The following is a 26,896-nucleotide window of genomic DNA, read 5'->3' on the forward strand; positions in this document are numbered from 1 at the left end:
GGAGCTGGATTTGTCACATGAAGTAAACATTACCCCTGGCCCCTATAAACGGCACCACAGAGTTCTGCAAGTTGGCACTCGTGTCCAATTCAAAGCGAACTTCTTTTACACGGCAATCAAGACGTCCCCAAGGTATACAGTGGATACACGGAATGACTCCAGTGCGTTTGAAGAAGAATTTAGAAATTTCAGCTTGTGAATAGTCTATGTTCGTCTTAAGTCCAAATGTAAGTTTGGTATGCCCAATAGATTCTCCGTACATCCATTCGCACAGACGGATCACAAGATCGAAATACTTAGCTCGTGTAAGTACGGAGTTCTCGCCGTGCTTACCATATTCATATTCCCAAAAATCATCATGAGCCCCGAGTGTTTCCACGTTAGGCCACAAGTTGGGTAAATCTTTACGAATTTTCGAATTAGGTGGAAACGCCTTTCGCGCGCTATAAATACTGAGCCTCTTTTACGTTGATCATCCGACATCGTTATAAACAACCTATGAGTAACGATGCCGGATGATCAACGTAAAAGAGGCTCAACATTTATAGCGCGGAAGGCGTTTCCACCTAATTCGAAAATTCGTGAAGATTTACTCAACTTGTGGCCTAACGTGGAAACACTCGGGGCTCATGATGATTTTTGGGAATATGAATTTTCAAATTATATAAGTTATATCACTGCATGTGTATGGTTTGGGCATGCATCGCTGTTATCATGTCACTGCTTGAGAAATCGGATAAATATAAATAAAACGTCATTCGCCTATGAATACACGAATTATGCTTAAGTTTTGATTTCTAATTAAATTTATTTTTTTCGATGAGCAATCCGAAGGTACCGTGTGTTGGCCTTTACACGAACAACCAACATGTCTGGTCATTAACTTTGTTGGTGTGCGTGTGTTGGCCAAACAGTAAAAAGTTAGTACTGTTACACGGTGATTCACACTACATTATGGGATAGAGGATCCAATCTAAAATGCCACAAGGAAAAATCGCAAAAAGCAAGATTGTTTTTACTTCTTCTTCTTTTTCCCCAATTTCCCCCTCTATTGGAGAAAACTAATTAAACACAAATTCTTTATTTCCCACGTTCACTTCACTTGCGCCATTTCCCTTTAGCCATATCATATCAATAAGTTGAGATTCAGTACACCAAATAGAGCTGTCAAAATGGGCCAAAATGGGCCCATTTTGATAGCTCTAGTCTTTAATTGTCAGGTTAGAAATATTAATATTCCCATTTGCATCATTATGTAAAATATTGTATTTATGATGATGCAAATGGGAACACTCATATTTCTAACCTGATAATTAAAGACGTTCAAAGTGGCAAGGAGTTGCATTTTTATTTTATACTATCACTTATAAGTTATATCACTGCATGTGTATGGTTTGGGCATGCATCGTTGTTATCATGTCACTACTTGAGAAATCGGATAAATATAAATAAAATGTCATTACTCATTAGCCTATGAATATACGAATTATATATGCTTAAGTTTTGATTTCTAATTAAATTATTTTTTCGATGAGCAATCCGAAGGTACCGTGTGTTGGCCTTTACATCACCGACAACGAACAGCCAACATGTCTGATAAAAGCAGGGTCAAACCACAGGTAAACGTGTGGTGAATGTCATATACCACCAAATAATTCCTACAATTATACCAAGAATTAAATAAGTATAGTAATAAGCAGGGTCAAACCACAGGTAAAAGCATTCAATTTCTTAAAGATTTCTTAAAGATAGCCTCCACATTTGAGAAGAATTATTAATCAACTAAGAAAGCAAATAAATCAACAAAAATTGCACTAGAAATTAATAAAGGAAAAGTAACTCGACTCGAATAAATCCATGTTAATTTAATAACTCCGATCATCGACGCAAAGATAAATTAATATCTATCAACCAACCAGTTATAGGATACTGTGAACGCAACGGACGTACCCCAATTCCTACTTACTTTGTCGATAGACAGCTATAGACGCCAGACCAGCTTATTTCCCTTATTAAAACATAACCTAACTGTAGACGTCAGACCTAGATTTAATGTTTTAATAGCATTAAGATGAAGGAATCCGATTTAGATAAATTACCCATGCACGCAAATAATAATTCATCTACCAATTTATTCCTACTACGAACATGGTAGCTTTATCACTAATAAGCCTTATTTCAACAATTACGGATTGAAGAACCAATTGACTTTAATCCAATTAAATCTAAGTTGATCAGGTTTAAATTGAATCAGAATTGACTTTAAACACAAGGAATAAATCGAAATCAATAGGAATCAATTATATGAACAATTAGGTCTCACAGATATTAAATTAGTATTTCATTATTCTCGCCGAATAAAAAAAAATTAGCTACTCATATTATTGAAATAAAACACAATAAAATCAAAGAAAGAAAGCATAATATAAAATCTAAAGAATTGAGTTAAATATAATTATCACCGAAATCTCCAGATCAAAACAAAGGTACGAATTATCAAATACTCATGTCAAATTGGTTGGGCACGAGATTTAATAAAATTGGTGATGATTTTGATGTAGTGGAGAAAGGGTCCCACCACTTTATGAGATATGTGGTTGAGATTGAATTTTGAGTGGATTTTTTGTAAATAAAAAGTGTTAGTAATGATAAAATATTAAAGAGGGTGATGGGAATGTGATCATTGCCTTGAAAGAAAAGTAACATAATCTTGGCGGACACTCAATATAATAATTGTGACATAATCTTGACGATCAAAAGGAGTAACAAATACAAGAAACTCCAAACGTGTTATGCTCCAATCCAGCCGCCAACTCCAAGTTTTCTCGTCCAAGTCAAAGTTCCTTCCTAAAGAAAATCTCTACTGCCCTAAAATACCTCACTTCTCCCAAGCCTTTAGTTTATGGGCCAATTTATAAAATTAAATCATAGTCCAGCCCATTAATTAATAAAGTAATAATTAATCAAATATGCTTATCTATTTATCTAAGAAACTAATTATGTGATGCCTCACTCTTTTAAATACATATTAGATTAAATATATGTATTAGTTATAAAATTACTTTGCCTATTTAATTATTTATTGTAACTATTCTGTTGAGATAATATTATTTCAGCAAAAGCCTGTATAAGAAATACAGAGTTGCGATTTAATATTCAGTCATGAATCAAAATTAAATTATTGGTTTAGCTAAAGCAAAGTTGATTGATTCAATCAATACTATTAGAAATTTCATATTTATATCCGATTTCATAAATCGTGTTATTTAAATTGAATTACTAGAATTATAGCTTGAGCTTATGTGAATAATAATTTTATTATTTCGAACTACATGTGTTTAGTATTAAGTCGCGAATTAATTTCGACTTACAAGTATTAAATCATAAGTTTGAGGATTTAATTTTTTAAAATACGAGGAGTATTTAATCAGCGAAGTTTGGTGAGTTATTACAGCAACGAGTACAACTGTGAGAAATCTGATCTTGATAAATAGTCACATCAAAATCCTATTACACTATTCCATCTTCCCCTCCAATATATCAATGGGAGGAAATCTAAAATACCCACCTTTTGCAAACTACATTTCTCATATACACACTTTTTCAAAATGATTTACCCCATACCCATTGTATTATTTTAATATTTCTTATGCTGAAAAAAGTTGTGCATAATGATTGGGCGTGTGATTTGCAGTGTGGATTTTCGTGTACTGAATGGATTCCGTTATTGTTTGCGCATAGTCAAAACTCTGCGCAATTAATATGCGCAGAGTTAATATTTGTGCGCATAGTTGACTTATACATAATTTTCGCATTGTTTTTATTACTATGCGGTGTAATTTTTTGATTTCCGCAGTGTTTGCAAATTTGAATGCGCATTGTTTTAATAATTGGAGTTTAAAAATTGGTATGCGCATTTTTTAAAATTGGTACGCGCATTGTTTAAAAAGTGATAAAATATTGTATTAAAAAGTGATATATTGAGATGCGCATATATTGGTATGCGCATTGTAATTAAAATTGAGAAGGGCATTGTTAATAAATAATTGAGATGCGCATAGTTAAATAATTGGTATGCGCATAGTAAAAATTAGAGTTTAAAAAGTGTAATAATTGTAAAATTCTTGCGCATATAGTTTTGTCATTATAGTCAAAATTATAGTTTTAAATATTATATGCGCATATAATTTCCGTGTAAAAATTGTAAAATTCTTGCGCATATAATTAAAATTATATTTCAAATTCTTGCGCATAGTTCAAATTATAGTTTAATAATTGTAATTATAGTTTATATGAGGGTGGCTTGATTTGGGTCGTAGATTCGCATCTTCTTGATTCGTTGGCTTTGTAGAGTTCCACCACGTCTTTCTCCGATGCTAGATTGTTGGCAACTCGCCCGTTGCACATATATACCCTTACTTGGCTTATATCGGAGATTCAATTCTTCTGGAAATGTGAAGCTTGATTATGCTTTGTTTACTTCTCCACGGCTCGAATTTAACGACAACGGCCTCGAATATAGGAACCTCTTCGACGCCATGGTTGACGGCGTGTACTGCGCTCTTCAGAGTGGTTGGTTTCTGAGAGCGGGTGGCCGTCTGGAGGCGGCGGCGGCGTGGGCGGCGGGACGCCGAAGAAGCGGGGAGCGTTGGAGACTTACATGTTTGGGATGTTTGATGAGAATGAGAAGCCCGGGGAGAAGACTGAGCAGAGAGAGAGACCCATAGAATTTCGTAGGTGTGGAAATCTTGTGAAGGATTGAACCAAAGATTGAAGCTAAATTTCATCAGGTCTAAAATCATTTGGCCCAAGTCCTTTATCTTTTTATTTAGGGTTATTTGTCTGAAAATATATGAAGTATACCTAAATTTTAATTTTTAACTAAATCTATTTTTTTGGTTAAAATATATATTATTTTTTATTTTTTTAGAATTTGACGTAATTCCAAAAGTTCATTTGTCAATAACTTGATTGTTGCGAGTCCGATGAACAATTCAAAAGTACTGTTAGAAATATCTTGATATTTGATAATATATAGCTTTATAATGATACCAATATTGTTAAGTTTTAATCACCGAAAGTGGTCGAAAAAAAAAAGAAATTATATAGAGTTTCATGACATCAATTTTCATGTTATTTTTTTATTATTTTTAGTAACAAAAACCCAATAATATAAATATCGTTAGAAATATAACGTCAAGAACTTTTCAACGGTATATTCGGATTGCTCATCGAACTTCAGACATCAAGTTATTAGCTAGCGAATTTTGAGCTCTGGATAATTTCAAAACTATAAAAACTTATGTATATTTTGACCAAAAAAATAAATTTAGTAAGAAACCAAAATTTAAGCATAATTTGTATTTTTATAAGCCATTAACATTTTATTTATATTTATCCGATTTCTCAAGCAATGACATGATAAGTATAACAGCGATGCATGCCCAAACCATACACATGCATTGCCATCACTAATGATAACAGCGATGCATGGCCAAACATTTTTGCCCAAACCATGCACGGATAAAAATAAATATGACTTACTTTGAATCATGGAAACACTGAAAATGCCACAACAAAAAAACGCAAAAAAGCAAGAAAGTTTTTACTTCTTCCTTTTTCCCCAATTTCCCCCTCCCTTTTATTGGAGAAACTAATTAAACAGATTCTTTATTTCCCGCGTTCACTTCACTTGCGCCATTCCCTTTGGCCATCATATCATATCAATCCCTCCTTTCCACAAACACCGTTTCATCTCATTACGATCTTCAAGTGTTCCACCACATCTTCCCCATTTCAATTCCCGGCGAGGAACGCCGCCGCCGCCAATCCAATCCCCAACCCTAAACCCACGCCGCCCTTCACGCTGCCGCTCTTCTCCACCTCTGGCGTCAGATCCGCCGCATCCGCATCTCCCTCCCCTTCATCCGCCCCTAGCGCGTCCGCGTCCGCGTCTGGGCTCGGCGCTGGGGCAGACGCCGGCGCCGGCGCCGGCGCAGATGGTGGCGCATCCGGCGCCGGCACATCCGGCGCCAGCTCTTCCTCCGGCGGACTGGCCGCCGGAGGCGGGGTCAACTTCGCAGCCGGGGCTGGCGGCGGTGTGTCCGGGGCGGGCTGGACGGTGCTTCCGTCGATCTCCGCGACGATGATGGGCTGAGAGACGCTGAGGATGGAGATGTTGAAGGGCTGGGCGACGACGGGGTTGATGAAATTGGTGAGTTGGGGGGATCCGGGGACGGCGGAGCCGAAGACGATGGTGCCATCGTGGCGGCGGACGACGTCGATGAAGCCCTGCTGGCCGGTGGCGACGCCGGAGGACTGGTAGAGGGTGGTGAGGGTGGTCTTGTTGCCGGGGGGGAGCTTGGTGAGCTTGGCCATGTCGTAGTAGTCGAGGATGATGTGGAGGCTGAGGATGCTCCTCTGGACTTCCTCCGGCAACTGCATGAGGGTGCCGAGGCGGCCGTTGGGGAGGCCGAGCACCGTGATGCCGCCGCTGTGCCGGTCCACCTCCTCCGCCAGGTGGGTGCTGCTGAGGAGCTGGTTGAACTGCTCGAACCCGGGGAACCGCCCCAGGAGGATGCTGATCTTGACGGCGGAGGCCGTCGTAGCGGAGGATAGGAGGACGGCGGCGGCGATGAGGAGCACGCGGCGGCCGGCGGAGGGGCTCATTTTTGTGTGATTTTGTCCTTGATGAGAAGGAAAATTAATCGAGGTGGCCGAATTGGAGGAATTAATGTGGGTGGTGATTAATTCCGAGTTGCACTCATCATGTCGATACACAGGGGTGTGTGTATATATATGTAGAGAGAGAGAGAGTGAAGTGAGGGAGTGAGAGAGAGGTGGGAGTTTGGATGGCCTTGATAGCATGAAGGCTATTATTGTGGAGAATTGGATGTATAGCCATGCATGCATGTTTTTTAAACAATCTTAATATATTGGAATAATCTTCTCTATATTTTTACAATTAAATTGGATGTCCTTAAAGGGACATATTGGAATTATCGTAGTGGGCATGTTTTTTTTATAACAAAATGAGGTACTACACCAAAAAATGGATAAATTGCACTTTATCATTATTTGCTTCTTGTTCAAAATTTAGCGTTATGACGATATTAAATATTAATAACTTAAATAACTCATTCTTGTCGTTTCTTTTTCAAACATAAAAATATAAAGGATTAAAGGAAGTGTTGGAAATATATTTTCGAATCCAAGATCAATTTAATCTCTCTATGCATTAATCACTTTAATTATCATTAATTAGATCAACACATACACGTAGTGTTGAAAATATTAATATAATAAGCAAATTCTACGAGAATTACATCAATTTTCGCTTTAAATTAGGAATATAATTTTTCTCCCATTGATAGATAAAGAAGATGGTACATCCGTACATGCACTAGTTGAGTTGGATGTATGCGATATCTCGTTGACTTGGTGCATGATGATTGAATAGTAATTAGATTAATGCTAAAGTACTTTTGTGAGTCTACATCACTGCATGCCAAATATCACAATGAAAGTAACGTCATATAGTTCCCTCACAACAATTTATATATCATAAATATCAAAATAAGTTGACTCTGTCATTACCTATATATGTATATATATTGTGCTCGAAACAATTGGCTGCTCGCACTATTTCATCATCATCTATATTAAATCTTGTGGTAATTTGTCACAATATTCTTAATTATCTGATGAATTTCCACAAAGATGTGGAAATTTAAGAAAAAATTTACGTGCAAATTAAGAACCAAGACATGGACGTTTGCCTAGTTGGCTGAAAATATTTTGTTGACTGTGTGTTATGTTTAGTTGTAAATTTAATACTATAAAATATGAGAGATAAGAAAAATATGAAAAAAAAAATCAACACATTTTCATAATGGTCCCCAACTTTTTTATCTCACATACAAGAAAATATTATCACAACAATACCCTTTATGACAATATTGTATAATAAATTAGAGTGAAAATGAGGAAAAAGGGACTAACCAAAATTTTATCCATTTAGAAAAAGGTATAAATGTATATTTTCCATCATCTTATTTATTCTATCAAATAGAACACAATCTAAGTAGACGAAAATGAACTATAACAGTCATTATTCTCAAAATACCTTCATTTGTTAATTTTGTTTTGGTAAATTCTCACAATCAAGTGGAGAATCGGACGTGAAGTGCAAGTTGAAGAGGGAAGAAAAATGAAATTATAAAGTACTGCCCTCTTCGTCCCACTTCACTTGATCTAATTTTCTTTTTGAGTCGTCTCACTCGACTTGACTTATTTCTCTTTTTATTAATAAATTTAACTATAAAAGACATGACCGCCAATAAACTTTACACGACTCTATATTACAATATTACTCTTCTTAATAACCGTGCCGAAAATAACTAGGTCAAATAAGATGGACATGAGAAGTATTATGCTTATTTATTTGATGTGGCCGATCTCGCTGAATGATTGGAGGATATTGTAAATCGTTCGACATTCGATTGGATAAAATGCGCGGTTTTTCCTTCTAAAAAGAAGATCTTGTGACAATAGACTCATCTTTATATTCTTAATATTATAGATTTTCCAATCTCATATATTTCAATGAGATATGAACGTCAAGTAAATTCATATTAAAACTGTGACCGGCTAAGTCAATTTATGAGTCCAAATGAGTGTATTTTTTCAATAATTTTCAATAATTTTCAACGTACACCGTCGTTGTGAAAATGTCATGTCACACCTAGCAAGATAAAAGATATTCATATTAGAGCATCCATAATGGAGAGTTCAGGGTGGGCTAAAAATGTGGCCCCCACATTTTTGAGCCCACTCTCTCAACAATGGGAGAGCCTACATTGATTGAAAATTAAAATTGCAATACATTTAACTAAAGTCCTAAATTACATAAAAAAAAAACATAAAATAAAATTCTAGAATATATGGAAGATTGTTGCGTTGCTTGATTTCTGCCACCTTGGCCAAGTGAAACGCCAATTCGTCGTGATTCATTTGAGAGGTGTCTCTACTCATCAACATGCTATCGTCGAGATTGCGTTGAGCTTGGGAGAATTGTCCCATGACCTTCACAATCTCCTTCCATGATTTAAAAAAAAAATTAAGAGAACAAGATGAATAAAGGTAGAAGAGATATAGGATGAAAGAAGAGATAGATGATGGAAAAAAAGATATAAAATAAAATTGAAGACATATGAATTATATATAGAAGAAAGAAGAATAAAAAAAAACAAAAAAGGCCCAACGGCTGAAAATCTGAAACGGCACTTTTGAATTTTTCATTTTTTTTAATAAAAAAAGGCAGAAAATTGTTTGATTGGGCGATGAGATGCACGCGCCATCTCCTTCTCCTTTCTGAGCACAGAGCGCTGGTCTGCATTCGGTGCGCGAGCCGCCGGCTCGGCAATGGCGGAGAGCGCGGATGGGGCGGGCTCGAGCCTAATTTTTGTGCCCCATTGCGGGTGCTCTTAAGTTACTAACAAATCTATTTGGAAAAACAGGTCATTTTACACCTGAGGTTCAATCCGAAAATGGGAAAATTTAATGAGCTAAGCATCCACTATGGTGCTACCCCATAGTGGTGTCATCTGTGTGCCACATCAACAACTACCTCCTTTTTCAACTACCTCATATTTTCTACACTATAACACTACCTCATTTGTTACTATTCATGGACCCACTATCATTATTATACTATTTTTACAATAAAAAAGGAAAATAGAGAAAGGCAAAATTAAAGGATAAATGTAGTTGGGGCCCGCAATGTTAGGACTGCTACCGGTAGCAAAACTACTACCCCATCCAAACTTTGCTACCCCAAAGTAATCCCTCCACTATGGCACTACCCATGCCACCTAGGATACTACCCCAAATTTTTTTCCCATAGTGAATGCCCTTATTTGATGATCACCGCTACGTGGCACTAGCCATAAAGTGACACGTTAGGATGCCCATCCCTTTGTATTTACTACAAAATCGTTGCTCAATTAAACCCCTAAATTAATCATTAAAGGTTAATTGTTATTAATTTTTAATTTTCAATCAAATCTATTTTTTGATTAAAAAATACATAAATTTTCGTTCTTTTAGAATTTGACCAGCCAACTAATAACTTGATTATCTGAATTTCGATAGACAATACGAATGTACCATTGAAAAGTTCTCGGCGTTATCTGTTTAGTTGTACTTATATTATTGGATTTTGGTAACCGAGAGTGACAAAAAAAACAACATGAAAGTTGATGTCACGAAACTCTACATTTTTCTCGATCATTTTAGGTGATCAAAATCCAACAATATAAGTACCATTATTAGATAATGTCAGAGCTTTCCAACGGTATCTTCAGATTGTCCATCGGAATTCAGATAATCAAGTTATTGGCCAATGAACAGTCATGCTAAATTCCAAAAAATTAAAAAATTTATGTATTTTTTTGACCAAAAAATAAATATAATTAAAAATTACTCCCTCCGTCCCAAATGAAATGTTCTGTTTCTTTTGGGCACGTTTATTAAGGAGCAAGTTAATTAGAGTATAAGTGGTGTTGTGTAAAGTTAAAAATTTAATGGGTCCTACAATAAAGCACTTAATTAGACACTTTATTATCCCTTATTTTTTCCCAAAAATGAAACAAGACATTTTGTTTGGGACAACCCAAGAAGAAAAACATGACATTTCGTTTGGGACGGAGGGAGTACTAAAATTTATATAATTTGTTTATTTATAGGTAATTTACCCTTGAAAAAGAATGTGAAAAATAGATACTAAAGTTTTCATAGTAAGTGATTAAAGAATTTGCGGAGGTGAAACTCATCTTCATCAGCTAGCATTGTGGCCTGCATTTTCTCTATAGTATTTCACTTCATTCTCTTGTATTAAAAAAATAAAAAAAAAATAGCATTGCATTTCAGTAAATAAATTAATGAACTAAAAGAATTGTCTTTTTGCCAAAGAACAAGATTTTACCATACATGTTTGGTGACTTTACCACACATTGCTCTCAATAATTGATGTTCATTGCTCTAATATATTAAAAAAAAAAAATACTAGTAGTAATTTTTTTTGACTGGTGAAATGAGTAATGCAAGACAACGGTGTCACTCCAGCAGTTGCAGATGGTATATACCTTTCTCTATAATGGCGCCTTGCCAAGATAGCCTTTGAGAGTGAGCAAAGAATATAATTCTCCATTTTCGACTATTTAATGAGACTGCATTATTCATTGGCCAAACCCTTTATCCACCGCCTCTCAAATTCGTGATTTTGAGATCTCTTGTATAAAGGATTCAACATTTTAAGCTTTCACTTTCATCGCCATTTTCCCCGCAGCAATGGCTCCAAGATTGAATCTTTTTGAGTGGTGGGGCAAAGAAACGCCGCGAGGGACGCCGGTGATAGTGAAGATGGAGAATCCGAGCTTCTCCATCGTCGAGATCGGCGGCGCCGACGCCGCGTTCAAGCCGGTGGAGAAGAGCCGCCTCAAGAACGCCAAGCAGGTGAGATGGATCCTCCTGCTGAGAGCCAGCCGCGCAGCCGCCGCCGTCGCGCGGGGCCTCGTCGCCGCCGGGGGGAAGCGGATAAAGGGAGTCGGCGCCGCCAACGAGAAGCTGGGGAAGGGCAAACTAATGCTGAAGATAATCAAACTGTTTCTACTCGCCGCGCTGGCTGCTCTAGCCTTGGAAGCGGCGGCGCACTTCAAAGGCTTGCATTATTATCCGGAGAAACCTCGTATCAAACTTCCTCGTACCTCCGACGACATCGAGGGCTTGTTCCGGTCCATCTACGCCGCGTGGCTGGATCTCCGCCGCCAATACTTGGCCCCTTTCCTTCAGTCCCTCTCCACGCTCTGCGTAGCTCTGTTTACGATACAGTCTCTGGACCGTCTGATTCTCTGCCTCGGATGCTTCTACATCAAGCTCAAGAAGATCAAGCCCACCATCAACGGCGACCCTTTTCCCGGCCGCGCCGCCTTTCCCATGGTTCTTGTCCAAATCCCCATGTGCAATGAGCGTGAGGTAATCAATCACCTTCTTCACTCACCTATTTCAAGAATTTAGAAAAAAAGAGACTGATTAGTGGTGTTTTTTTGTTATGTTAATTAGGTGTATGAGATGTCGATTTCTGCAGTGTGTCAGCTAGATTGGCCTAAAGAGCGTCTGCTGATTCAAGTTCTCGACGATTCCGACGACGAATCGATTCAATGCATGATCAGGAATGAGGTGACGAGGTGGAGGGAGAAAGGTGTCAACATCATCTACCGCCATCGCCTCGTTAGAACTGGCTACAAAGCCGGGAATCTCAACTCCGCCATGAGCTGCGACTACGTCAAGGATTACGAATTCGTGGCGATTTTTGACGCGGATTTCCAGCCGGCCCATGATTTCCTCAAGCTCACTGTCCCACATTTTGAGGTATGTGATGAGATCTTCTTCGTGTTTGGGAGAGAAGAGGATGATTGCCGATCATGACGGCGCGGTTGTTTGGGCGCAGGGGAAGCCGGAATTAGGGCTGGTGCAGACGCGTTGGGCGTTCGTGAATAAAGACGAGAACTTGCTGACTAGGCTGCAGAACATCAACCTGTGCTTCCATTTTGAGGTGGAGCAGCAGGTGAATGGTGTGCTGCTGAACTTCTTTGGGTTCAATGGGACGGCCGGCGTGTGGAGGATCGAGGCGTTGGAGGACTCCGGGGGCTGGCTCGACCGGACCACCGTCGAGGACATGGACATTGCTGTCCGAGCACATCTCAAGGGATGGAGCTTCATGTACCTCAATGATGTCAAGGTATGTTAGGACCGTGGCGGATCCCCCGGGGGCTAGGGGGGCTTCAGCCCCCCCTAGCCCCCCTAATGTTTAATCCTGGATCCGCCCCTGTGTTGGGTTGAGGAAAAATTCTATTTCTTATTATTCAAGAACGCCTCTATTAACTGGCACCGTCTGTGTCCGGATCCGTGTTAGGTTTTGTGCGAGGTGCCGGAGTCGTTTGAGGCTTACCGGAAGCAGCAACACAGGTGGCATTCCGGGCCTATGCAGCTCTTCCGCCTCTGCTTGCCTGCTGTGGTGAAATCAAAGGTAACTAGCATTCATGTTTACTTGATTGCTGATTTGATCACCGAGTATCAAATTTCACAAGATAAAAGATAAGAGGGGGTGTGATGATGGTGCAGATATCCATATGGAAGAAGGCAAACTTGATATTGCTCTTCTTCCTATTGAGGAAGCTCATCCTCCCATTCTATTCCTTCACATTGTTCTGCGTGGTGCTGCCCCTAACGATGTTCGTCCCGGAGGCCGAGCTGCCCGTGTGGATCGTCTGCTACGTGCCCGTGGTGATGACGGTGCTCAACATACTCCCCGCGCCCAAATCCCTCGCCTTCATCGCCCCCTACCTCCTCTTCGAGAACACCATGTCCGTCACCAAGTTCAACGCCATGGTCTCCGGGCTGTTCCAGCTAGGCAGCTCGTACGAGTGGATCGTCACCAAGAAGGCCGGTAGGTCCTCGGAGCCGGACCTGCTGGCCGCCTCGGATAGAGGCGTGAAAGCATTTCATGATGATGATCTGAGCCCTTTGGAGGAGCAGAAGGGACAACAAAGTGTGAAGAAAACTAACAAGATTTACAGGAAGGAGTTGGCTCTTGCTTTCCTGCTGCTAACTGCTTCAGTTAGAAGCCTCTTGTCAGCTCATGGACTCCACTTCTACTTCCTTCTCTTCCAAGGCTTTGCATTCCTCCTCGTCGGCCTCGATTTAATCGGAGAGCAAATGGCCTAGACTCATTTATTCAGCAAGTTTACACACACTCATACAATTTTTTTCCTTACAGATTGAAGCAAATTCATTTTTCCCCCTCAAATTGATATGATCCATCTCTCACACATCTTTGTTTGTGCTACAATGTTCCATATTCACATCCCACTATTGTAAATTCTTGATCATGATGAGCAAATTAACCATCTTTCATGTGCTCTTACATTCTGCAAGACAAAATGAGTGTCGGCAGAGGGAAGAAAGTCCCACAAAATTTTATTGTGGGGATTTTGTCAAAGCGACTGTTTTGTACAGCAAGATTAACTGCCAACCTTCCCCCATCAGAAAAAGATGTGATCTTGGATTTGGACAGCCCACCTGCAGAATTGGTGGCATCCTTTCTTGCATTAAATTCATCTTCATGTTTCTAAAGCTGGCAAACATGCATGGTTCAGTGGTTAAGGTTTGGCATTAGTTACGACAGCTTGTTCATGTCCCATTTGTTTCACATGCTAAATTTCTTGTGTCTCAACTGAAACTCCCTCTTAGCTTCACCAACTCTCAAAACTGTGCTACAAAATTGTGATATTGATGAGATCAGGGAACATGTGATTGATTTAGCAGCAAAAGATCCCATTTTTATGATATAATACAGTAGAAAAGTAGAGAAAAATATGTTCAATCTGGAGTTAGATAGCAACAGTCTTAACAAAGGCAAGTATTCTGATACAAAATTCTACCAAAAAAAAAAAAAAATACTTCATTGACAAATTCTCAACTGTGCATTAGCCTGTATCAAAATATTTGCCCCACAATCTCAAGAGCTCTGGTGTGTTTTTCTGTACAAGAACTTGTATAATAGTAGCTTAAGATACGCGTACTATCTGACGAATGCTTCGTGGATGGCATCCGTGTCTTTGACCTAGTGTGATCGAGCCTACCAAAACACGGTCTGCTGAGTTCGACCAAGGCAGCGTGGTGCTAGTCATCATCAGGATCAGCTGAGAAGTCTGGCTCCTCGGGCTTCTGCAGCTTGGGCAATTGCACGTTCTTCGCCTTGAGCGCTCCTCTCCTCGTGTTGGCAGCAAATCTAGAAGCCAGTATGGTTACTCCGAGGCCCTGCATTGCTGGCTGGCGCGGTGTGGAGGCAGCGGATTCCTCCTCCTCTCCCTCGTAGTCATCGTGTGGCTGCCCCTGCCCCTGCCCCTGCCCCTCATCAGATACGCGCAAGGACTCCTTCATGCTTAGGCTCTTGGCCACCATCCTCTTCTTGTGCCTCCTCCACGCCACCTGGATGAAACAGGCGGCCCACGTCCTCCAATGGTGGGAGTAGTAACGGAACGTGTGCTGCAACTTCTTGCTGTGGAGGCGTCTGAACTGATTCGCCACGAACTTAAGGTCCTCTGCTCTTAGCACGAACGCCTCCACCTCGGTGAGGGACTTAACCGTTCGAGTTGAAGAGGGCAGGTTTAGGGTAGACCTCGGCAGCAAAGCCCACGAGAGCAGCTCCTCCCCACAGAAGTCACCGGGCCTCAGCATTGTCGAGTTGAAGAATCCTGCCCGGCCTCCGTCGGTGGTGGAGCTCTCCAGCGTCCCTCTGATGATGAAGAGCATCTCCGTCACCGGATCACCTTCACGGACAATGTACGTCCCCTGGGTGCTCAGGGACGACACTAGGCGCTCGCATATGGCGTCTAGGAGCTGGCCATCCATCTGTGAGAAAAAGGGTACCTGAAATTGGGCAAAATGCATATGGCGTCTAAGATAATGGCCTTAAATAAATTTAAACTCGCTGGATCACTTACACGGCGGACAAGGTCTAAACAGAGGTGGCGTTGGATGTCGCGACAGAGATCAGTGGGCAAGCCGCGCAGGATGGATTCCTCGTCAACTCCCCTCGTGGCTAGCCATTTGTACTGCGTGAAACGCCTGATACGCTGCTGCAGATCCTGTGGCAGCTGACGATGCCTCATCCATTCCTCGGTGTCGCGTCGCTTAAGCCTCCACTCCTCGAGCCTCACAGTGATTGATTGCAGATAGGTCTGCAGTGACATATCAACAACACTCAACACATATTTCAATGCAAGACTCAACCAAATGAAGGATTCTCACAATACCTGCATATTTCCAATCAAATGTGCAAACAGAACAAGCCCAAAGATAGCAATGAGTATTGCAAACAGAGTTTCACCAATAAAAGTGCTTGTTGCCAATGTCTGCCCATAAGAACTATCACAAACAAACAACCAGACAAAATTAAAGAATATAGCTTCATTTGTGCAAAAATTTATCCCAAAAAGTAAATGCCAGATGCAAGAACAGGTTTACTGTGAGAATTTGGCTATAATATACCTCAAGTTCTGCAAACCCCACCATAGACAGTAGAAGTATTTCTCCACGAAATCCGATGAGACAACGTTGTTGGCAACAGCATTTCCAAAAATGCCATAGTTGAAGTAGGTAGTATCACCGGGGTTGCATCTTTTGAACACGTACGTGGTATTCGCCCATTTTTGTCTGTCACCACGGAGCAAAGCACCGCAGTCCAGAAAATCAAGAGAGCATCCGGTGCTAGCAGTCTCGGCCCTGCAAGCTGATTTCCAACAGGTAGCATGCCGTTGAATAGACAGCACGTACCAGGAAGCTCCCAACACCTAATAAAAGTAGTATTAACTCATTTCAAAAAGGAGAAAGTGAATGAAAGTTCCAAGCAATCTACATACATGGCTTGCTAGCATGTAGAGCAGCAAATTGTATGCAGCACCGGCCCAGGCTGTCTTTGTGACGACGCCAGTAGCTTTGATGATTTGAGAACTCAAGGGGAAGATCAGATACAATCTCGGGATGTACTGCAGCAGGACAATCAGTATCAACGCGTTGTTCGTGTGATCAGCGTGGGAGCTTCTGATCGCTGGCAATATCGACCATATCACAATCTGGACAACAGCAGAAACCCAAGCACTACACTCAAACAGCTTCCATAATCATCACCACTTTTCTATGTTTGATGATTTGATTCAAAACCCCCCAAATTAGGCTCACTTTAAGAGTTCAATGGTTTAAAATGTATGAACAACAATGACTGATCTAAACCAAATTAAGGTGCCAAGAAGAATCAAGAAAGCAAAATTGAGGGTACCTGAGGAAGAGGAAGGGCTGCAATGGCGTCGATCAAGAACTCAGACCTCAAATACCTCTTTGCAATCTTGTCAAGATCCATGACAAGTTCACCCTTGCCAAACACCCTTGAGCTAGGAGAAACATAAGCAGTCCTAAACTTGATAATCACATGCAGCAGATAAAGCACATCAGCCAATGTCCTAAAACAGGTCACAACTATCCCCAAATTTAGGTCTATATGCATACATGAAGAATTCCCAGTGACCTGATTCAGCACAGAAGGCAGATAGAAAAACAAGGGATCCACAAAGAGTGCCACCAAACAAGAACACAAGAAAATCCTGTTCCATTTCAACACAAGATCACTCCCAGGATCCAAGATTCTTCTCTTTTCTGGCTCCTGACCTTCTGGGAAAACCTTAGACCTACCAAATTTAGGAACCTTGTTCTCCCCAAATCCAACATCAGATTTCCATGGGTTTTTTGAGTTTTTGTACATAGGTAGTTTTTTTTCATGCCCATTTTTCTCCCATGAAACATCAAGATTTCCTTTTTCTTCATTTTGGAACCTAAAAACATACTTCTGCTTAGTAAATGAACCAGAGGATATGCAAACTAGGTAGAGAATGAGTATGGAGATTTTACCTAACTTGTTTCTCTCTCTTGAAGTCCATGCTCAAATACCAGAACAAGAAGTTGAAAGCATCCAGATCAAAGAAAGAATTTTTCCAAGAAGCTTCTTGAATCCATTATTTGCTAGCAACAATGATTGTGATATGAAGCTCAAATTCAAGGAGTTTGTCAAACTCCACAGTGGCGGAATGGGAGCCCGAATTGACAGAAAACTGTCTTCTCATCAATGAAGTGGAACCTCAAATTCGCTTGAAGTTGACTTGCCATTAAAATGTTCATCAATAAATGGCTGCAAAATGAAATACTATAAGAAACAGCTATTTTGTCAGGCATTTAACCGTGCAGTAATGGAAACCGAAAGAGGAGAGAGAGGGAGAGAAGATGTTTTGGACGTGAGAATTCAAAGGAAACTAAATTTACGACATTAATTCTCCTAGCTCTTAAACGTTACTTAATTTTAGTCGTGATTTAAAGGGGCTACCTACATTTTTATTTCATTCTAAGTTTAACTTAATTTTTGAAACGTGTTAATGTTAGCCACCCTCAAAATTTTCCCGATCACTAAAAATTACAGACATACATATTTTGTTCCAAAAATATTATTGTGAACATTTTTTATGCATGGATTCTTTTTATTAAGAGAGGCATGAAAAGCATATTAATTCATTTTTCAAATTACCAAAAAAAAAAATTAGAGCAAATGAGTGGTTAAAAAGAAAGAATAGTGGAAAAATATCAGAAATTATGTTACGACTAAAACATGCAGATATTATGCACGTGCAACATAGGAAGGGCTGCCGATGATTTTGGCGCCGTTTCCGTTATCACCACGTTCTGCGCACGTGACTAACCCCAATTAAATATGCGCCTAATTATTCAGATCCCACAAATTTCATTACCTTTGTTTTTCATTTTTTTTCTTTTCTTTTTGCCTTCAGGAAAGTTGGCTATTCTATTCTATACTACAAGGCTAATTGGTTCAAAACAAAATAAATATTTTACTAATAACATTTTTATTTTATGTATAATCAGCACATTTTTATGGATATACATAATAGTAATCAATAAAATTATGATTGGCACTAAATTTTAACAAATTACATAAAAGTAGACCGAAGTATGAGGTGTGCGTGGGGGGGGGGGGGGGGAGGGGGGGGGGGGATTTTAAGGATATTTAATTTTACTTGGATTGCAAAAATTGTGAAGATCAAGATTTTCTTGATACAATTTTGCGGGTACTTTCTCGACATTACAATCATTTTTTATGCATTTGGCTTCATTTGAAATCCTCACTTCCATTTCTCCAAGACAACATTGTTATCAATCTTATTTCCCTTTTACGTTTTCTAGAAACAATTGTTTTCAATGTATCAAATTATTGAGATGATATTTAGTGACGTGAGTGAGTTCGTAAGAAGTTTATTTATAGAATAGATAAGCAATCTTTTTCACAATTTAATTTTGCCAGCATCATTCACAAAGTTTTCCAGAATTTACAATGACAAGGAATTTTGCAAAATTTGAATAATCCACAAAATAACAATGGCAGAAAAAGATACAAAGAAGTATATTTTCCAAAGAGAAAAAAAGAAAATGCTTCAGGGTCTAGGTTGTCTCTGCTTCTATAGGGAATGCGCGGAACTTGCAACCAAAACCAAAACCATAATAAGAAAATCGCAACGAAGAATTAAGGTGCCGGACACAAAGATCCTAACCTAGTGTGGGCGAAGAGGGTAACATCGTGATAGAGCAACATAAAACTTTCAGCTCTCCTTAAATCAGCATTCTTCTTCCTCATCTTGCAACTCAGAAGGAATAGAATAGAAGTCCATAATCCACTTTAGAAGAAAACCAATCTTTTCAGGGTAGCTCGAGGAACGAGTCATCAGGACTTCATGCGATGAATTAAGAACTTGTCAGAAGCATGTGAAGGAGGCTCTTCATCCTTAAATCTAATCAAATAACACTATTTGAGGAGAGAAGCATCACACCCGCAGATATGCAATCAAAAGAAGCATCTACCACTCTAGCCAGCTGGGATCCACAATGTTTCAAATTGAAGATCCCACAGCAGGGCAGGGCAGTGAAGGTTGAAACAGAAGTGCAGATGCAGAAAACCAATGAAGCAGTACCACGTAGAGACCTCGACACAAAAAACAAAATCATGAAGCTTTAGCATTGTTCCTTCAAAATCACTAATGGAAGATATCATCTATGCAGATCCAGATGAGAGAAAAGTGCTACTAATAAAACTGGTTCGTAATATATAGAAGAAAACAACAATGAGGATAAAGTACCAAACTTACTACTTTAGTAGTAAAGACAACCAAATCCATCAGTCGAAGCTGAAGGTGTCGCCCCACTTACATAGCTGTAACTAAGTCCAAGCACAATAAACACTACTGTAAAAAACTGCACCATCAGCTTATCCAAGCTTAGCTCCTGCTTCTGCGTCTTTCCCTAGGACCATCTCTGCATAACAAAACACAAATGTAAAGACATGTAAATATGCAATCCAGACATGCCTTACAATCATAATACCAGTACATAAGTTTCTATAATTATCAATGTTGATTAAATATAAAAAAGATTTCCACCCTGCATTTACATGTGAAAAATCAAATTATAAGACCACAGGATATGCATGTATCAGACCAACAATTCCTCCTTCTCATTAGGGAGATCGCCTATAAGGATCTAAAGTAGGCTTCTAGCCAAATCCAACTAAATCTTGACTGTTCCAACAGGAGAAATTAAGCCATTAAAAAACCAAATATAGGTTCAACCATTTCTAGGATTTTTCATGTGTCCCATTTAACATGTCAAAAGAACTAATTCTAAGAGATGCATTAGCATGAGAAAATTCAAAAAGAAAAAATAAAACTAACCCGTTAGCGTATGGAACTTCCTCCCGTCCACGATAAGGCGACCTGCTGAAGCTGCGATCTCTGGGTGACAAGCTGCGACGCCGAGGGGAGCGTGCACGAGGACTATAACTCCTGCTGCAGCAACATCACATCAAACAAACAATGATAAGACAATACAAACAAGCCAAGCCAAATATTAAATTTAATATACTGGTTTAGCCTTTTCTCTATTAATAAAAAATACCTCCGACCATAACTTGGACTCCGGCGGTATCTAGCAGGGCTGCGACTTCTACGCCTTCCCGTACCACCCCGCATTCTGCATTCACGAGCAAAATGACCAGCCTCACCACATTCATAACACTTCAAATCAGAACCGGAACGTCCACCACGACCACCACCACGGCCTCCACCACCTCCACCCCTGGAGTTGTGTGAGAGTTCAACTCTCCAACCATTTTTGCCTACACCAAAGATGTCAACATCAAGGCAACACTGAGATGCTGATTGAAAATAAAGCTACAGAATAACTTCCTTTGTTTTGGTTTGTGGGAGGGGATTGGGGGGCAGATAGAAAATGAAAACAAAAATTTGGACTTTATAGCTCATAATGTGCACCGGGATGTTAAGGTCCTTGTAGGTTCAATGTAGTTAGCTCAGAAACACTGGCAAACTAAAGTTAAATGTAGCAAATAATTCTAGAACATAAGCAAGAAACAAGTTTGACATCTTACTATCAAGTTCTCTGATGGCATCCTGGGCATCTCTTCGGTCGTCAAAATCAATGAAAGCATAGCCTGGAGGTCTTCTGGCAACCCAAACACTAGAAAAAGCATTCAAATTAAAAAGAATACAACTATAGGAAATAATGTCAAAAAACCTAAGATTCAAGTGGCAAACACAAATCCACATGCTTAACAAAAGCAATACATGATGTTTAACAGCAATCAATTCATTCAAAACAAAAATCCAGCCTGACTCCTTTAAGAACATTTTATTTATTAACAGCCAAGGATCGTTTTATCAATATGTGTCACAAAATATCGACTCAAATATATAATTGTCATCCTATTCTTTTGTTAAAAATGGAGAACAAGATTCTTTTATAGAAAAGTTCACAAAGATCAGACCCATATCAGATAAATTAATTAGAGAACTAGCATAACCATCTGCATATAAAAATATACATATATAAACAGAATGAGCCAAAATAGACATTTTTCCTTGCAGGGATGAATAATTAACTATCACAACCATCCATCTCTGAGTTCGCGATACAAACTTCTTTCCCACTTCATTTAATTTTTAAATTCCACAAGGGACTAATACTATAAGACTTTTACCTTCTGATAACTCCAAACACGCGAAATTCATCCTCGAGTTCGCGCTCAGTGACTCGGGGATCAAGATTTCCGACATAAACTCTGGACATCTTGACTTAAAAGAACTGCAAAGCCAACCCCAAAATTCAGATAGATCAGAAATAGTAGGAACCAATTAAATCATGAATCTTGAATACATTGAACAGAATTTCAAACATACATCATACAGACAAACCAAAAAAAAAAAAAGACAAACCATCTCAAAAATAGAACAAAATAAATTCAAAAAAGCATTCATCTTTCAGCCACAATGTCAAGTCGCAACGCCAAATTGGCGCACGTAAAAATCCAAAATCCATTGCAGAATAACGAAATTCAGTAGAGTCAATTACGGGCAATAGCAACGCCGGATTAGTTCTAGACGTAAAAATTTAAAACAAAATTATTAAAGAATTTGACAAAATGAGAGAGAAGAGTAACCGACCTGCGGAAACCCTGGTGTTGGCGAAAAACCCTAGGAGCTGTAAGACATAAAAACTGACGATCAGATTGGGCATACTCACTGGGCTTTGTTATTGTTAAATGGACAACAATTAAAATCTTGAAATTACTTTAATGACCCTATGGTATTTTATGTGGATGGTACCCATTATTTAAAGGCTAATTGGTGTATAAATACATGAACTTTACTCACTTTTTGATTTTTAACATGAATTTCAAAATCTAGGTGTAAATACATGAACTTTGGATTGTACCAATTTTTAACATGCCAATTTTTAAATAATTGTAAATCAACCCCTCCATTAACACTAGTATTCATAAATACCGAAAAATAAAATTTTATAATAGAAATACCCTGTTGAATTCTTTATTATTATAAATTCTCAAATAATGGTCCAACATGCTTCCGTAACACTTCAAAATAAATTTAAACATGAACCAACAGTATATTTTTAGTCGAATGGTCTTCTTTAGGAGTAAGTTCTTGTTGCGTTTTACGAACCGTCTGTCCCTAAAGCTCCGTCCAACCACGCGTTTCGCAAAGGATGGTTGCAACCTTCCTCCTTGACTAAGTTTCGATGTAAAGTATTTTGTTGAAAAATGAAAGAAAATTTTTACTAAACCGAAAAGTTGGACAAAATAAAGCGTTTAAAGAGGAATTATAAAATACTTAATTTATTTTATAAAATCTCCCTAAGGGAGGAGACAAACTTGTTTAGCTACTCATCGGTAGCTAATACTAGTATACATAAAATAAAAGAAACTAAACTAGAACTGAAAACTTTGAAAACAGAAAATTAAAAATACAAAGATAAATTCTAGAGAGAGAGTGTGTTGTGTGAAGGTGTTGTGAATTTCTGGATGATCTCTTCTCTAGAGCTTGGGTTTTTATAGAAGTGTGATCCCCTCTATAAGTCTTGGTGGTTGGCCTCGGATTCCTCTCCATCGAGGCCAGCTCATAAAATGTGACTGCCACCTTCCTTTGTCGGCCATGATTACCGACACTAGTTAGTGCCTTCACATGGAGCTGAACCTTCCTTTTATTATTTTGTGATAATTGTTGGTAGGGGCCAGTTGTTTTTCCTTCCACTCAGCCTTGTCTTATGCCTTTTGGTGAGTGGAGCTTCTGTAGGATTACCCACTTTCGTCTTTTCTGCCAGTGGGTAATTAGTCTGCATCCACCCAATTTTGTCGTTTTTCTTTTAGTGGGTGGTCCTCCTGTCTCGAGTCACATGACTCCCTTTTTCTTGTCGGGCATCTTATTTTTTTGGTACCTGATGTACTCGTCCTTGTGGAGTCCTGTGCTCCTCATACTCGTCGGACCGAAATTTCTTCTTGTTAGGCTTCGGGAGGAAACCTTTTCCGAACTCCGATTCCTTCTGCGTGGGATACTCTGTGCAGATATGATCAACCCAATGGCCTAGATGAGCCATATTGCAAAACTTGCGACGGGTCTCTCTACTCCCCGCAATCTTGTTGCACCAGAGTGTTTACCTTTTCTTTTCAAAGGCGTTCTCGGCGAAGCTTGTGGTTGTTCCTGTCATGGTGTTCAACAAGAACGATCCAAGTCCTGAATTATGAGAGAACTTGAACCTATACTTTACTTTGTCCATCTCCGTGAGACAGACCCATAATCCCCATGCACGCCTTGTGGAGATTTGATCCTCCAAGAAAGTGGCGAGAATAGAGACTTGATGATCTGGTGCCTTAATCCGATTTAAGGCCTCCGTATCGGGTCTCGGAAGCTTAATGAAATGAAATGCTTCGTGATTACCCTTTCTTGCTGGTTCTGGTGCTGTGATGAGAAAATACAGTTTCAGAACGTCTCCCCTATTAAGGGACGGGTTGTTCGACCAGGCATCATAACCGGTCTCTTGGATCCACCTTGGTAGACCCTTGATTTCGCTGAAAGCTGGCGACATAGTATAAATTGAGGCTAGCGCCCCAAATTCATACCACTCATTGACCTCTTGAGGATTGGCTCATGTGGTCATCCAAACACGAGGATATTTTCCTCCAACATCAACTCGGCTATATCCCGGATTAATGTCCTTTCTGGTATTGAGTTTCTCCCATTTGGACTTATACATCTGCCAAACATGAGATATTTCAATAGTGTTAGTATCAATCTTTGATTTCCCTGTCAGTGGCCTAAGATTGATCTCTCTCTCTTTTACCCCAGAGGTGGAGGGTTGACATGTTGGTTCGGGCGGTGAAGCCTTAGCAACATCTTTTTCTTGAGGATCTGATTTTGACACCTTAGCCTCAGAACTTGTGCTAGGGGCACTTAAATCCCCTGCTACCGATAATCCGGTCGGTACGGTAATGCCTGCTTCGATCAGGGGAGCCTGATCCCGCGCAGGAGCGGCTTGTGGTAACTATATATTCTTCTGGAACAATCATACAATATAAATATTTCTTCACCTTATCATCTTAATGTCGCATTCTTTTTTACGTTATATACCATTCATGCAATACTTGTAAAATTAAACATGACATTATATTTTGAACATGCAAAGTAATGCATGATCTCTTATTTATTCACAAAAGTGGCCGCCCAATTATTTTATTCAATTAAAAAATATTTGTTAAAATTAGTACCTAGTTCAGGTCAAGGATTTTATATTGAATTCAAGTGCCCAAACATCATCTTGCTTTGCATATATAGTGCTTCATAATATATAAGTAAAAGATAATTACAGAATCATCACTTTTGTATTGTCATCGAGAATATATTATTTAAAAAACAAAATAGATGTCAAGCCATTTGTCGGCCATTTTCAAGTTAAATTTTATTATATGGTTCTTTCTAGTTTATAACTTTTCGTCTTCTTATATCAAAGGTCAGAGTGATTAGACAAAATAATATTATGAATATCAAGTTTTCATTATATATACATATACATATATATATACATGTTTTCTTTTCATTACGATCAACATTAATTACTAACATATCTAATCTTCTAATTAATTATTTCTATTTGATAATTACTGATGAACTTAATCATTTTAAAACTCCGCGCGTATGCAAATTCTAAGTTTTAAATAGATCTTTGGCATAAATTATACAGAATGATGGCGATGGAACTGAACAATGACAAAAATATCTCACATCTTGATAATATTTCGACTACTTAATTTATTAAACGGGTTAATAGCCGGAAAATACACGAAGTATTTTGAGATTTGCATATTGCACATGACCTTCAAAATTAGCCCCAGAATACATGACCTTTCAATTTAATCGCAATTTGCACCCGACGAGAGTTCCGGCCACTCTTATGTTTGACCGGCAATGACGTGGAAAAATTTTTAAACTACGTGGCATTACACTTGGCATTTTTTACACAGTGGAATGCCACGCTCGTATAACGACGTCGTTAGGCATTTTAATTAGAAGACATATCTGATTTCCCAATTAAAATGCCCTAAGTGATAAATTAATTTCCCACAGACGAAAGGAATATAGATCGCCATCGACGAGCTTCGATTCCGGTAGAACGCCTCAGACAAAAGGAGAGGGATTTAGCCGAACGGAAAGCACGACGTTTGGATAGCACATCTGAGAAGCTGAAGTTGGAAACCACGACTAGATTCAGCGCGGAGACATGGGTGACAAGTAAGTTATTTCAATCGGTTGCTCATTTTGTTCGTCTGATTGCTTTTTTCTTTCAATAATCTTTTTTTTTTTTCAGTTGCAATTTCACCCTCTTCATACACCACATTGGAAGATTTAAGGAAGTACATGGCCTTGATGCCTATTCTGGGGGAAAAAAGGAAGTGTTTTCTGACCTAGATGAAGACAAGTTTGGGTTTTTTGATTTGAAAGAATTAGTCGAGGGTTTAGGTTACTCGGAATGGGGTAGGTTACTATATGTAGAGCCTAAGTCATATGTCTTTAAGGTAATCAAAGCTGATAAAGAGGTTATGGAGATGTTGAGCTTCCTAAGTAGTTCACACAGGTTTTTAAATGTTTTTGTGGAGGGTGGGATTAGGTCAAATGTTGGGGTAGATGGTGGGATTGGTTCGGGGGCAGGTGATGGTGATGGTGTTGGGTTAGAGTCTGGGGCAGATGATGGTGATGTTGTTGGGTTAGAGTCTGGGGCAGATGATGGTGATGGTGTTGGGCCTTCTCTTAAAGAGATACTGGATAGGGCTGATGTACCTACATATAATATTAGTGGAACAGATTGGGTGCTTGAAAGGTGGGATGGAACAGTAGACAGTGGTGACTCTGAGACTGAATACAACCCTTCTAATGACGAAGAAACTGATGTGGATGATGATTCACATGGGGAAGGTGTTGATGATGCAGAATATTTGGATGTTAGACAGAAAAAGAAGGAAAGTGGGGAGGGTTCTTGGGTTGGGGAGTTATTGGAGAAGTGTCAGCCTCAAATGGAGGAAGAAAATTTATCAGAGTATGGGGAATCTGATGATGATGATATTGATAGCAGTGAGAGTGAGAATGAAGGGGAGACAGTTAGAGGAAGGAAGAAAAGGAGTAGGTATGATCCAAAATCTGATGAGAAAGAGCTTGATATCAAGCTTGGGCTAAGATTTGCAAATGGGAAAGAGTGTAAGGAAGCATTAACAAGCTGGGCAATAGCAAATGGGAGGTTTATTCGGTTTAGGAGAGTATCAAAAGACCAGTGTGAGGCTATTTGTAAGCCTCCATGTACTTGGAGA

At 39.2% G+C, this 26,896-nt stretch overlaps 4 protein-coding genes across 11 annotated transcripts; 1 reads left to right on the forward strand and 3 right to left on the reverse strand.

Moving 5' to 3' along the window:
• Nucleotides 1-5,357: 5,357 nt before the first annotated feature.
• Nucleotides 5,358-6,914, reverse strand: LOC131015039 (fasciclin-like arabinogalactan protein 3). Its single transcript, XM_057943231.1, has one exon. The coding sequence runs from the start codon at nucleotides 6,910-6,912 to the stop codon at nucleotides 5,797-5,799; it is 1,116 nt and encodes a 371-aa protein (XP_057799214.1). The 5' UTR covers nucleotides 6,913-6,914; the 3' UTR covers nucleotides 5,358-5,796.
• A 4,102-nt stretch (nucleotides 6,915-11,016) lies between these two features.
• Nucleotides 11,017-13,984, forward strand: LOC131015041 (probable xyloglucan glycosyltransferase 5). The gene is made up of 5 exons (XM_057943236.1): nucleotides 11,017-12,033; nucleotides 12,121-12,429; nucleotides 12,509-12,799; nucleotides 12,974-13,087; nucleotides 13,183-13,984. Exons 1-5 carry the CDS (start codon nucleotides 11,350-11,352, stop codon nucleotides 13,783-13,785), a joined length of 2,001 nt encoding a protein of 666 aa, XP_057799219.1. The 5' UTR covers nucleotides 11,017-11,349; the 3' UTR covers nucleotides 13,786-13,984.
• Nucleotides 13,985-14,436: 452 nt separating this feature from the next.
• LOC131015040 (probable cyclic nucleotide-gated ion channel 14) lies at nucleotides 14,437-17,974 on the reverse strand. 3 transcript variants are annotated; one of them, XM_057943233.1, is made up of 7 exons: nucleotides 17,527-17,974; nucleotides 16,901-17,450; nucleotides 16,485-16,697; nucleotides 16,114-16,415; nucleotides 15,879-15,990; nucleotides 15,567-15,803; nucleotides 14,437-15,492 (listed from the first exon to the last, which is right to left on the reverse strand). In XM_057943233.1, the coding sequence occupies exons 1-7, from the start codon at nucleotides 17,553-17,555 to the stop codon at nucleotides 14,743-14,745; spliced, it is 2,193 nt and encodes a 730-aa protein (XP_057799216.1). In that variant the 5' UTR covers nucleotides 17,556-17,974; the 3' UTR covers nucleotides 14,437-14,742. The 3 variants fall into 3 exon arrangements, with proteins under 3 accessions (XP_057799216.1, XP_057799217.1, XP_057799218.1); XM_057943234.1 differs by lacking the exon at nucleotides 17,527-17,974 and having other exon boundaries at nucleotides 16,901-17,033; nucleotides 17,128-17,370; XM_057943235.1 differs by lacking the exon at nucleotides 17,527-17,974 and having other exon boundaries at nucleotides 16,901-17,038; nucleotides 17,128-17,261.
• Nucleotides 17,975-18,958: 984 nt separating this feature from the next.
• LOC131015042 (serine/arginine-rich splicing factor RSZ22-like) lies at nucleotides 18,959-22,314 on the reverse strand. 6 transcript variants are annotated; one of them, XR_009098444.1, is made up of 8 exons: nucleotides 22,188-22,253; nucleotides 21,725-21,828; nucleotides 21,116-21,204; nucleotides 20,626-20,845; nucleotides 20,403-20,516; nucleotides 19,821-19,986; nucleotides 19,506-19,657; nucleotides 18,959-19,405 (listed from the first exon to the last, which is right to left on the reverse strand). XR_009098444.1 is itself a non-coding variant. In XM_057943238.1 (6 exons), exons 2-6 carry the CDS (start codon nucleotides 21,811-21,813, stop codon nucleotides 19,950-19,952), a joined length of 549 nt encoding a protein of 182 aa, XP_057799221.1. In that variant the 5' UTR covers nucleotides 21,814-21,828; nucleotides 22,188-22,314; the 3' UTR covers nucleotides 19,742-19,949. The 6 variants fall into 6 exon arrangements, 3 of the variants coding, with proteins under 3 accessions (XP_057799221.1, XP_057799222.1, XP_057799220.1); XR_009098445.1 differs by having other exon boundaries at nucleotides 20,403-20,513; nucleotides 22,188-22,250; XR_009098443.1 differs by having other exon boundaries at nucleotides 18,959-19,657.
• Nucleotides 22,315-26,896: the final 4,582 nt, after the last annotated feature.

Source organism: Salvia miltiorrhiza, chromosome 3 (assembly GCF_028751815.1).
Source record: "Salvia miltiorrhiza cultivar Shanhuang (shh) chromosome 3, IMPLAD_Smil_shh, whole genome shotgun sequence".
NCBI classification, from domain to species: Eukaryota; Viridiplantae; Streptophyta; class Magnoliopsida; order Lamiales; family Lamiaceae; genus Salvia; species Salvia miltiorrhiza.